This window comes from Somniosus microcephalus, chromosome 2, assembly GCF_052327205.1.
Source record: "Somniosus microcephalus isolate GS21.2 chromosome 2, FLI_Smic_1.0, whole genome shotgun sequence".
Classification (NCBI taxonomy): domain Eukaryota; kingdom Metazoa; phylum Chordata; class Chondrichthyes; order Squaliformes; family Somniosidae; genus Somniosus; species Somniosus microcephalus.
The window spans coordinates 110,723,177-110,735,933 of NC_140988.1; the positions used below are offsets into that span (position 1 = coordinate 110,723,177).

The following is a 12,757-nucleotide window of genomic DNA, read 5'->3' on the forward strand; positions in this document are numbered from 1 at the left end:
TCAGTGTCTGAGAGTAAGATAGATTAATGCTACAGATAGATGTGACCCTTCATCAGAACCTTTTTGAATAAAATTGCTGTTTTATTTAGAACTGTTCTACATTTATTGTTTGTAATTTCTAATAATTGTAAAGAAAAATAATTATTCTCCTTTTGGCATAAATACAGTGATATTTTTTCTTTTCCAGCGGCACTTGTCTCCAGAGGAATTCTATCGGGTGTTTGGTTTGACTATAGAAGAATTTAATCGGCTTGCACTATGGAAGAGAAATGACATGAAGAAAAAAGCACGCCTCTTTTAACCAGAAAAAATATATAAATTTCAACAGGGAAAGTCCTCCTTAGCAATGAAAATCCTACCAGGAAAAATAAAGTCTGTGCTCATGACTTGAACAACTTATATGTTATTTCATCACCGGATGAATTATGAGAACAGTTTTGAGAATGTGTGCAGGCCTAGAGGTTGTGTTTCTGCTAATCTTGCATGAAAAGCTAAGTATTATAGCCATTAAGCTCTAAGCTTAGACTGTTGTTTGCTGAAAACCTGTAAGAAATAGCTGTCTAGTTAAACTATAGCATAATAAGACTGCTTGACAAAGGAGGGAGGGAAAGGAGCAGCTCAGGATTTAGTGTCCAAAGTGCATTTTATCCTGGTCAAAAAAAACCTCTTTAATATTTTCCACATGGCAATAATTTGTTATTATTTCTATGAATAGTCCAGGTCCTTAAACAATGATTCTGGTACAATAGTAGATTATTGCTAATAGGCTAGTTGGTAGGAAGGAAGCTAGCATTGGAAGCTTGAGATTGGTTATAGAAATGGATATGGGTATAATTATTGCTTCTCACTGATAGCTGTGGAAAATGTTCTTGATGGGAAGCAGGAGAAGAAGCAAAGCTAATACTGCACTTTATTCAAGTATACACAAGCATATACTCAAGATGCTAGCACCATGTGCAATTACCTAGATTAGTGTCCATTAATATGTCACTAACATTTTCTTAAATGTGCAACATCTATACCACTCACAGAAACTAAATTTAAACATGCTGAAATGAAATGAAGTAATGCATTATGTCTGTGGTAGTTACATGTTAGCTGACCATTGCTTGGTTGTAAGGCTTTATTTGTAATCAGCCCAAGCTTGGACCCAGATGCTGTTTCTGTAAATGATGACTGATGTCGTCCAGTTTGATATATTTTTTCAGTACACTGGTAGAACATCCAACCCCACTTTACTGATATTGACTCCTGCATTTAATTTGAAGTTGCTGTTGAATAATCCACCAGTTTGAATGAAGTATTGACTTGGAAAAGGTTTGGGTTTATTTTTGCCACAATGTCCCCCTCGCCCCAAACTAATATGTGGGCCTAGAAATTGGGTCACATAGTGCCAGTATTTCAAGCACTATGCAGCCTCCTAAGTGCCCTAATTGCCGGCCAGGAAACACGTGCGCACATCGAACCAGAAGTGCGCCGATCATGATATTGGGTAAGGACAAACAAGAGACGCCTTTACCCATGCCTGAAGCAGGTGTTAAGCTGTTTGCATAGCAAATAAGGGGCCCAATGCCTGCTTCAGATCCCCGCTGCAACATTGGTTTGCTCTGAGGCAGCCAGCGACAGCACTCGCTGCACTCAGAGAAACCAACCCTGCAGAACGCCTGCAACAAAAAAGCTAAGTTACTTACCTGTAAAGCAGCATCCCGCTGCCTCTCCCGAGATCCTCAACCTCCAGGCCCTGGCCCCGACCCGACCTCTGATCACCTCCCCTCCCATCCCCAACCTCCAGGTTCCAATCCCACAGGCTGCTGCCAGTTGACACAACCCAAGCCCCCGATCGCTCCCACGAAACCCACGATCCGCACCCGCCCCCCCCCCCTCCAATTCTGGGTCTTGCACATCCCCGATATCACTGTACCATTGGCAGCCCTGCCTTTAGCTGCCTCGGCCCCAGGCTCTGGAATTCCCTCCCTAAACCTCTCCACCTCTCTTTCCTCCTTTAAGACGTTCCTTAAAACCTACCTCTTTGACTAAGCTTTTGGTCACCTGCCCTAATATCTCCTTATGTGGTTTGTTGTCAAATTTTGTTTGCTAATGCTCATGTGAAGCACCTTGGGATGTTTTACAATGTTAAATATGTTCTGTAAATGTGGTTGCTGTGTCTGTTGGCTGTCCACATCTTAAGTGAAACTTCCCATTGGGTGTGGACCCACAGCACAAAACCGGCAATCTATCAGAGAGAGGCCACAGGTTGACTGGCGTTGGACACAGTGCAGTCGTGGCTATTTTTTAAGGATTGGGCTAAGGCTGTATTAAGAGACCTTTAATTTGCATCTAACCATGTTATACCTGACCTGGAAGTGTTTGATGCTGACCCTGAGTGCTTAAAGTGGGAAATAGTTCCATTTACCAATTCAAACATCCCTCACCTTAATGAACAAAAAAGATAGCCCAATTTTTTAAATGTCAGTGATAAGGAGTATGTGGGCCTAAACCTTTCAGTGACTCATGAAATGCTTTATTTATAAATAAATACTTTATTCTAACTGTAAAAAAATGAATTCTAAGAGCTTAGTTTATAAATTATTTTTGTTTTAAATCAGTGCATACAACTAGCATAGCAGGAATACTGAAACCGTTTATTGTGTAAAATAAGAACTGCTACACATCCGCTTTCATGACCTACAGTTCAGTGCAGAAAAGATTGGATTTGTTATAAATCCTTTTAAAAGTTGCACCTTTCGCTACAAAATACTTAGGACTTTACCTAAGAGTGACAGCAAAGAAAAAAGATAACTTCTGTAGTCTATGGGGGAAGGGGGACAATTTTTACAAATCTCTGTGCTGGTGGTGGGGAGCCTGGCCCACTGCCAACACACATTGGAAATTCGGGCATACTGCCCATGATGTTCTGATCATTAAGAGGCTCCCAGCTAGCAACATGAACTCATAAAATTACCCCTTTATAACTGCTTTGAAATACTTATATTTACAGAGCATATGAAAATGAACACTAACACAATACATGTGTGTAAGTCATGCTTTGGTGTTTATTTTGGTCTGTAACAAATCCAAAAAAAATGCAAGAAACAAAAACTGTAAACACAATGCAAACATTTTACCACCAGCCAGGATCACAGAGCCATTAGTCATAGAGTAACTGCTTCCAATTTTCAGTGCCTGAGTTTATCTTAAGTTTTTTGTTAAATAACTGTTACGTTCATGAACTAGCAGTACCTCAAAAAATAATTCACAGAAAATATTTATTCAAGTATTTGGGAATTCTTAGATGAACTTTTTACATTGACACTGACGAGTCCTTATGTAAAAGTCTATAAATTGTAGCCAACTTTTATTGGTGTAATCCGCAAGCATTTTGTTTTGCACAGTCTCTATTTTTGAGGAAATGTATGAGTTTCAGATGTTTGAAGTTTCCACTTAATAATTACAATAAATAGATTCATTACAACAAAGGTCCAATCCCAACAATGTACCTGAGCTTTTTTGTTTAACATCTATTATTAATTCAAGATCAATTGTGAACAAGTACACACCATAAATGTTATGGGTTTTTCAGTAGGTCAGGATAGATGAATATACAGAATGACCTGTTTGATGGCATTAGATATGACGGGATGCAAATCAGTCACCTTCACCTCAGCAGTACTCATTGTGTGTGTATGGATATGTGATGTATTTTCCTCTTAGTCATAATGCTCATGTAATCTTCAATGAAAAGTCATGTTTGGCTCTTGGTATTTAGTAATGAAGCTGATGTAGTAGTAAGCTAAGCTATAATTGTACTTTAAAGCCCAGAATTTTTACTTCTCTAATGTTGCAAAAGTAAAGTATTTATACTTAGAATTGTCCAAAATGGCTCATAATGGCACAGGTTGCCACATGTCCAAAGTTGCAAATTAATTAATTAATATTTACTATAGATTTTCAGTGAATGGCATATATACACACAAGGTGTATTTCACATGATGTATATTAAATTGTGTAAAATACAGTGGAGTAAATGTTAGACAATAGAATGTATGTTTTTGGTAGTTTTCAGTTGTTTCCATCTGCTATATTTTAATTATTAGTTGCCAGCTCTCACTGAAAACTAGAAAATTGGTTTGAATACACAATAGAAATCCACTTATGGCAAGGTATGTATTAATGAATATTTTGAAACTGTTTACTTTACAATAGCAGCCCTTTGTAAGATTAATGGACACTCAGCCCTGTGGTAAGATGATTGATGAATTGCTGCAGTCTGCTTCCTCTTCCAATGCCTCATACAGATTCTCTAAGGTGAGGAGTTACTCATTCTCAAAACAACAATCGTAGCTCCCAATACAACCTATACTTTATTTACTAAATGCAACCAAACTATAAATATTAAATAGCAGCAATCATCCTGTGCATTCATTTTTGATGGTATTAAAATCAGTCTTTTATGTGAATTGCAGTACATCATAAAAAGTAGAAAATATCTAAAGAAAGCTTGAAAAATGGTTCTGTAGCTTATCAAAACAACAGTACCTTTGCAATTCTAACACTATTTGGGAGATGGGAGCTACAGTGTATATCAATATTTTACATGCTATACAATCTGAATTATAAGCTTATTAGAAAATGGAAAAAAACAAATTTTTGCAAATTTTAGCCCAATAGATTGAAATGTGTACACGTTTCTCATACAAAAATTGTATAAATTAAAGATTTCAAAAGTCAGCTATGTACCTCCTCCCCTTTCCACAAGACTAATTCCCTTCAAATGGCAATGAAAACTGCCTTTTCAGGGGAAGTGGTGACCCTAATCCGTTGTACTTACCCAAGTGGCAAGGAGGTAACGTCTAGAAGCAAACATTACAAATCACTTTCATTATAAAAGTATTTTTCTGCAATACTATTAGAGTTTGAAACTGAAGACAGGTTACTGAAATGCACCTTTGTTTCTTGGAATTTAAAAAGTAGACTCTAGCTTTCTTTATCTTAAATTTCAATGGTTTACTTATGAATTGTGTGCTGTTTTGTTGTGGTGAAATCCAACTTGTAGCACTGTATATTTCTCACAACCAACCAGTAGCATGGCATTGTGGAATGTAGCTGTGCTGTACAGATATCCACAGAATTTTGGCTCACTTAAAAAAAATACTGCATTTGTTTTACTTATGAGAAAAAGTTATATTCCAATTTATATATCACAGCTGCTTATTTATTAAGTTATTGAGGAGGTTATATACACAAGAGAGCTTTGAAACCAGCCAGAAGAAGGCGTGACAGAGCATCCTGAGGTGGCTCTTCCTTCCTTGTGCAGAGGCCCTTGGCTTTTGCTTAGTGTATCCCTATATTGCAGAGACTTGAGAATTCAACACATGGAAATTGCAGGCATCAACTTGTCCTACCATTCCATAGCAGTGTCTTGAGGCTCTAACACGCTGCGCTGTTCTTATTTGATTCTTTAACACTGTTTATTGCTCAGTGCTTTAAGAGTTTCTGCTCCTCTGACGCATCCATAAGTTTCCTTTGTTGTGGTATCTAATTTAATGAGGGAATATCAGAAATGTGTTTATTTATGTAAGTAGGGAGCACACGATTGTCCTATTTTATACATAATAGTAGACAAGTGGATGTTGTGTCTGAATTTCAGTGGAACCCTGCCAGCTTCGATGAACATTAAATGGACAGAGTTAGAACAATCTTTGCAGAATAATTCTGTCTGGCAGTTGCAGTAATGAATTGCTAATCTTGTTTTTGCTACTGGTAGAGCAGAGAATGTCAACACAGTTAAAGTGCGTTGAGAGATAGGAATTGAACATCTGAAAAATGCTCCTAATACCTAGGCAGTGCCTTATATGTTTGATTTATCTCCACATTTTAATTTTGGATAAGGGCACAAAGTATCCTTTTAGTGAATTCATCTAGTGCTGTTAGAGTAGAATGCTGCAATGTGAAACCAGATGGCTTTAACTAGTGAGCTACAGCTGGTAACAATGACATCATCCTACTCCGAATGCACTGCGGACTTAAAGAAAGAAAGACTTGCATTTATATAGCGCCTTTCACGACCACCGGACGTCTCAAAGCACTTTACAGCCAATGGAGTACTTTTGAAGTGTAGTCACTGTTGTAATGTGGGAAATGCGGCAGCTAATTTGCGCACAGCAAGGTCCCACAAACAGCAATGTGATAATGACCAGATAATCTGTTTTAGTGATGTTGGTTGAGGGATAAATATTGGCCAGGACACCAGGGATAACTCCCCTACTCTTCTTCGAAATAGTGCCATGGGATCTTTTGCGTCCAGAGAGTAGACGGGGCCTCGGTTTAACGTCTCATCTGAAAGATGGCACCTCCGACAGCGCAGCACTCCCCTGGAGTGTCAGCCTAGCTTTATGTGCTCAAGTACCATGGAGTGGGACTTGAACCCATAACCTTCTGACTCAGAGGCGAGTGTGCTACCCACTGAGCCACAACTGACAATGGGATAGATTTTCATCTTTACTGTCTGGACATTAAGCATCACCTGGGTAGAACGCAGAGAGGAAAGTTGGGCGAAGTGGATCACATGCGTGTAAGGAAGCCCATTTTGCACCATTACTTTAAAAGGCAGCTCCATTACATGAGTAATGATGCTCTCAATACTGTTTTTCTTTCTGTGCTCTGCCCAGGCAATGCTTAATAGGAAGATGAAAAGCTACCCCAAAGTTTCCTCCACTCTTTCAATTGTAGTGAAAAATACAATATTACAATCTAGCTTTCCCCACAAAATAAAAATCATAGTTAAGAATATTTTCCTGGGATTTTTATAAGTAAATAATTAAAATTTACTCTTTTGAAAATATTTTTATCATTTTTAAAATGCCTCTCCATGTCACATTTCATTCCAAAACAAGTAGGTGGGCACTGATGGTGGAATTGCCAAGTTCCTGCACCGCCGATGGGGCTTCACACTCAGCGAGTGACTCAGTGGAAAACTTTGGGTGCCTTGTCCATTATTTTTTATTCATTGACATTAACGAATGAAAAATTGTGAGCAATGCACGCACAATTTGCCAATAAGCCATCCATTTTGTGTGAGGCCTGGTCGCTGGTGTGGAGCCTTGGAAAGTTCTGTCCGTAATCTCTTCCCAGGACTACACCAATTGCAACTCTAGAACCAGCCACCAGGGACAAAACAAGAGTGACTTAGGGTGGCTCACTTTCCTCCTGTCTTTTCTTCTCTTTGGCAAAATACTCAACTCAATTCAATATCTTCCCCAGATGGCTCAGCTGTGAATTAAATCTGTTCTGGATCATGGAGGAAAGCCTACACTGCGTAAAGTGGTGTTCTGGTACGCAAACATGATCTACCAGTTGGTTGACTCCCGGTTATCTCTGCCTATGTTGTAATGTTCATCATGCAAACAGTATTATCAGTCATAATTCATTTTAAATACAATGGGACCGAAAATGCACGGTCGTTTTGGTAGATTCCCGCAGGCACATTGGGTTCCAGCCAGGGGTCAAAGTATCTGGGATGGTCATTAAGAGTCAGAAACTCTGCCTGCCTCTTCAAGGCCGTCGACATAAGTAATTTGAGGTCTTCCGAAATCAGGAGTTCCTTCACCCCTGCTCACAGTTGGGACCCGGCATTGGGTTGGTGCAGGTATGCCTGGTCTCACCAGGTGTACTTCACTAAAAGGGATGAACTGGGACTGAGGCCTGGATACATGACATTTAGGGGCGCATTTAAAAAAATATATTAATTATACAAAAATCTTTGAAGGTGGCAGGACAACTTGATACAGTTGTTAAAAAAGCATATGGGCTCCTTGGCTTTATAAATAGAGGCATAGGGGTCGATTTTGTCGAACCTGTCGGGAAGAAGGCGGGACTTCCCCTTTCAGGTTTCTGACCCGCCTACTTCGACATCCAGCCAATCCGCGCGATTTTCCTTTGATTGACCTTGTGCCAATTAAGGGCCACCCAGCAACAGGTGACGTCACAGACTGCAATTTCATCTGTCAAGATTTCTGACAGATGAAATATCAGTGTTTCACAGCTGTTTGAAGCTGTCAAACACTGACAGTCTGATTTCTAAGATGAGTCCTTCTGCGCAGACTCATTTAGAAATCTCAGCAGCACTAAAAGCTGAAGGCTGTCACTTTTGACAGATCGCAGCCGTTCAGCTTTCAGTTCCGGCTGAGTGCTGCGCTCCCGACGGCTACAGGAAGAAAGGCTGTTAAGGTAAGTAAAGGTAAGTAAAAGTTCTTTACACACTTTAGTCACACCAAACACACTTACCTTTACACTCATGCACCCATCACTCACCTGAGCGCCGACATCGCGACCCCTCCAAGTCCTTCAATCTGACGGCCCGCTGCTCTAACCTGGCGTGGTTTGGAGCCGTCGGGAAACCCACACGAAACCCCTCAAAATGGGGATTAGGCTAAAAACTGCCTGTTAACTACCTGTTAAGAGGTAGTTAATTGGCACTAATCCCTTCCCGCCTGGTTTCGGCGGGTCCCAGTGCGGGGCAGGTACCCACCGCCCCTGAAACTTATGTGGGGCGGGGTTTTGGGCGGGATGGTGTCGGGACCCCCAAAGTCGGGATTTCCCCCCCCACACGCCTGAAACCCCGCCTGACAGCTCCCTGAAAATCTAGCCCATAGAGTATAAAAGCAAGGAAGTTACAGTAAACCTTATTAAATCAATGGTTAGGCCTCAGCTGGAATATTGTCTCTAATTCTGCGCACCACACTTCAGGAAGGATGGCAAGGCCTTGGCGAAGGTGTAGAGGAGATTTACCAGAATGACACCAGAGACGAGGGCGAGACTAGTTATGTGGAGAGACTAGAGAAGGTGGGATTTAAAGCAGAGAAGGTTAAGGGGAGATTTGATAAAGGTTTTGATGAAGTATATGGGGAGAAACTGTTTCCACTGGCAAGAAGAACAGTAACCAGAGGACACAGATTTAAGATAACTGACAAAAAATCCAGGGGGAAATGATTCACGCAGCGAGTTGTGATCTGGAATGCAGTGCCTGAAAGGTGGAGGAAGCGGATTCAATAGTAACTTTCTAAAGGGAATTAGATATATATTTGAAAAGGAGAAATTTGCAGGGCTATGGGCAAAGAGCAGGGGAGTGGATCTAATTGGATAGCTCTTTCAAGACTGATGGGCCGAATGGCCTTCTTCTGTGCTGTATGATTCTATTAAGTTGCCCCTGCCACTAGTGGCTGTTAAAGGCAGCCTCTTTCTGAGAGGGGGAACCCTGCACCTTCCCGGCCCAGAAATTTTCAGCTGCCGTTTCCAGCCTTTTCAATGAGGTGGTTCACCTCAGATGTGCCCTCAAATGGCCAAAGACCCCACTAGCCGTGGTCCTGTCCTCTGACCCTGCAAATCTCGGGGGGGTTAGCAGTGGAGGCCATGGGCTGGCCGGGATACGCAGCGCATGCGGATTTTCTCGGGCAATATTTTCTTAAATAGAACACTTTGGCCTTAATAACGCTTGTGTTTTCCTTTGTACCGAGACCCAGTCAGGTTTAACATAAATTAATAAAAACAATCGAAACACTGGTAGTTATTTGCCTTTCTTTGTTTTCATTCTCCACACTTCATTCAGTCAGCACAAATATACATACAAATGTTAAATTGTTCTAAGCTTGAGGACTTGATAATAAGAATAGCAGATTTATTCATTATACAGCATTCTGCATTCAAATTACAGACCCTACGTTAAGAGTTCTACGAGTACTTTTAATTTCATGGAAAATATTATCTTGAGATAATTGCCACTCCTTTATATTAACTTTTCCATGGCTTTATGAGTTTTTTTAAATTATAAGGCTTTTGTCAGCTACCATATGTAGTGAATACTTAATCAGTTTATAGAAAGATGACTATATTGTGAATTTCTGTTTAGGTAGTGTCTGCTTGAAAATATGCCTCTTCAGGTTTTGAATAGGTACTTATTTGTGATCTTTAATATCCTGTAACCTTCACAGATATTTTTTATAACTTGCTAATTTTACTTCAAAGAAAATGCTTTAAATATGTATCCTGGTTCTATTTAGTAAACACAGTTAAAATATAATTCATAACTTCTATGCTACCATCAGGGAAATAAATGAAAAATGGGGGGGAAAGGGAAAAAGATAAATTGAAAAAATGCAAGTCATGTTAGAATACAGACAAATAGCTTTGCAGGATAGTGAGCTCTTTGTTGGCCCACTTTACATACTTGTAAGCTGTATGTAATCACGAACAAAAAGAAAAGTATCTACATAATATTCTCTTTCATGCCAAATCAGGCTTTTCATGACACTTCTAGAAAAGGTCCAGACACATTCTAAGAAATGACTGAGTGAGTAGGAGGCACACAGAGCTGTTTAGTTAGTCTTAACCACTTAGGAGTGTAGGACATTGGAATATCGCAACAATGTTCTATCTCCTGTGGACATGGATGTGAATACAATGTCACTGAGTCAAACATGGCTTTCGTGTGGCAGAACTGAGCCCTGAAAACTTGCCAGCGGCCGAATAGAAAGTGGGTTCTCCAGGCACTGGACACAAATGGGACAAAAGCAGCATTTCACTGACAGGCATCCTGTGTTATTTATACCAGTTACATACTGATAACATTTAGTCAATGCTTTTTCTTTTATTTTTAACATGGAAATTGTCGGTATTCAGTTTATGGGCAAACTGGCTATTGATATGTCTGAAATTAGTGGGTGAAATGGTATATCACTATATGCACTGTCTAATTTATGTATTGTCACTTCAAATAGGCACATAGACTTTATCATGATGGTAGTGGCACCAATCAAATGGCACAGGCTAATTTGAAATAGTTCGCTGCTGTCATATTGACCAGCCGACAGGGCTACATGAAATGGACAGCTTCAGATAAATGCTCAATTGTAAAACTATTAACATTTATGCATTCTTTGTTCCCCTAGTTGTCCATTTTATAACAGCAGTGAGTGATAGATTTTCTTTGTTACCAGATTATTTCGCTATATGTAACAGATATATAAACTGCAATCACACTAACCAGGATGTGTTGCGAGAGAAAGGCTGTGCTTTAAAGTAACTGTTCTAGTGTTGACGGCTTCAGATGTAATGAAATGCATATAACGTCTTGAATATATGTCCAATACAACATAATGTTATTTAACTGTTCATTTTATTTGAATCTAGTTCTGATTGTATTTTTGGTCACTAACTTTGTTATTTCTGAAAGTATAGGAGTGATTTTATGATGCAGCACTCCGAGAAGGGAGCATACCTCAGGAAATCACAGGCCCACAGCCCATGTTTTCCTGGAATGCGCAGCCTGATAGTGCCACGCCTCATTGGGAGCACCAGATCACAGAATCACCCTATCTATAATTAATATAGATATGTGTAACACCTGCTGTATTATGGTTTATTTTATTTTTGCAGTTTTGTTTTCTTCTTTTGAACTGCACATAAAGTACCTTGTTTATTGTTTAATAAACCATTAACTCCTCAACCATGTCGAGCTCCTTCTTTCTGTGGTTGGTTGTGAGTGAGCAAAGAAAAATGATGGTTGCAATTGGGAATTCACAATGTGGGTAGAACAGAATCAGGAAAAGAGATTAAAGGACAAACTAATGGAAGGAATAAGGATAACACAAATGACCAGAGATCGGATAAAGTCATTGAGCATAAAGGTAAAATAGCTACTAAAACCAGAGAGAGGAATAATAAATAAAAACAATTTAAACTGTTGATACAGCAATGTACGTAGTATTCAAAACAAAATGGATGAACTGGAGGCAATAATTTGTGGAGAGGATCCGGATATAGTGGGGATGACTGAAACATGGCTACCCATAGAGAACAGGATTGACAATTAAATATTGCAGGATATAACACATTTAGAAAGAGAAGGAAGAAGGGGAGGTGGAGTAGCTGTACACGTTAAAAATAACATAATGGCAGTAGAAAAAAAGGATATAACTAGCAATAAGATAGATACAGAATCCATATGGATTGAGTTAAAAGATAAGGAGGGATTCTTCACCCTAATAGGGGCATACTATAGAACACCAAATAGTGGAAGGGAATTGGGGGAAGAAATATGTAGGAAAATCTACGAGGTGAGTAGCAGGCATACAATAATAATCATGGGAAATTTCAACTACCTCCAAATAAACTGGCAGGAAGAAGTAGCGAAAGGAGAAAAGGGAATGGAGTTTTTTCAGTATGTAAGAAGTCCAACAAGAAAAGAATCACTGCTGGATCCTGTAAAGGGTAATAAACCAGAACAGATAGGAGAAGTACGAGTAGGAGAGCATCTTATTAGTTGTGATCACAACATAGTAAGGTTCAAGATTAGGATCGAGAGTGACATAAGTAGGACAAAGATTAATGTAATAGATGGAAAAGAGCAAATTTTGAGAAAATGAGGGTGGAACTAAAGAAGGTAAATTGGGAGAAAATGTTGAAAAACAAAGACAGCGAAACTGGAAAATCTTCAAAAGGGCAATCAATAGAGTTCAAGAGAAATGTATTCCACTAAATGTCAAAAACAAGCAAGCTAATTATGGGGCACTGGATGAATAAAGAACTAAAGGGAAAATTGAATCTAAAGAAAAAGACATATCAGAAGTGTGAAGGAATAAGCAATATACCTATTCAGAAAAATACACCATCCCATGAAAGAATTTTGACTTTATTAAAACATGACAAACTGGGCTTGAAAATCTAAAAACCTAACAATGGAAAAGCTGTAAACAGCATACAG

General features: G+C 39.3%; 1 protein-coding gene across 1 annotated transcript in view; it reads left to right on the plus strand.

Moving 5' to 3' along the window:
• Positions 1-11,500, plus strand: part of ablim2 (actin binding LIM protein family, member 2) — a 647,794-nt gene extending 636,294 nt beyond the window's left edge. The window contains exon 20 of the mRNA XM_085961859.1: positions 188-11,500. Within this exon, the coding sequence (XP_085817985.1) occupies positions 188-301 (114 nt within the window). The 3' untranslated portion in view covers positions 302-11,500. The remainder of the gene's footprint in view (positions 1-187) is intronic.
• The last annotated feature ends 1,257 nt before the right edge of the window (positions 11,501-12,757 follow it).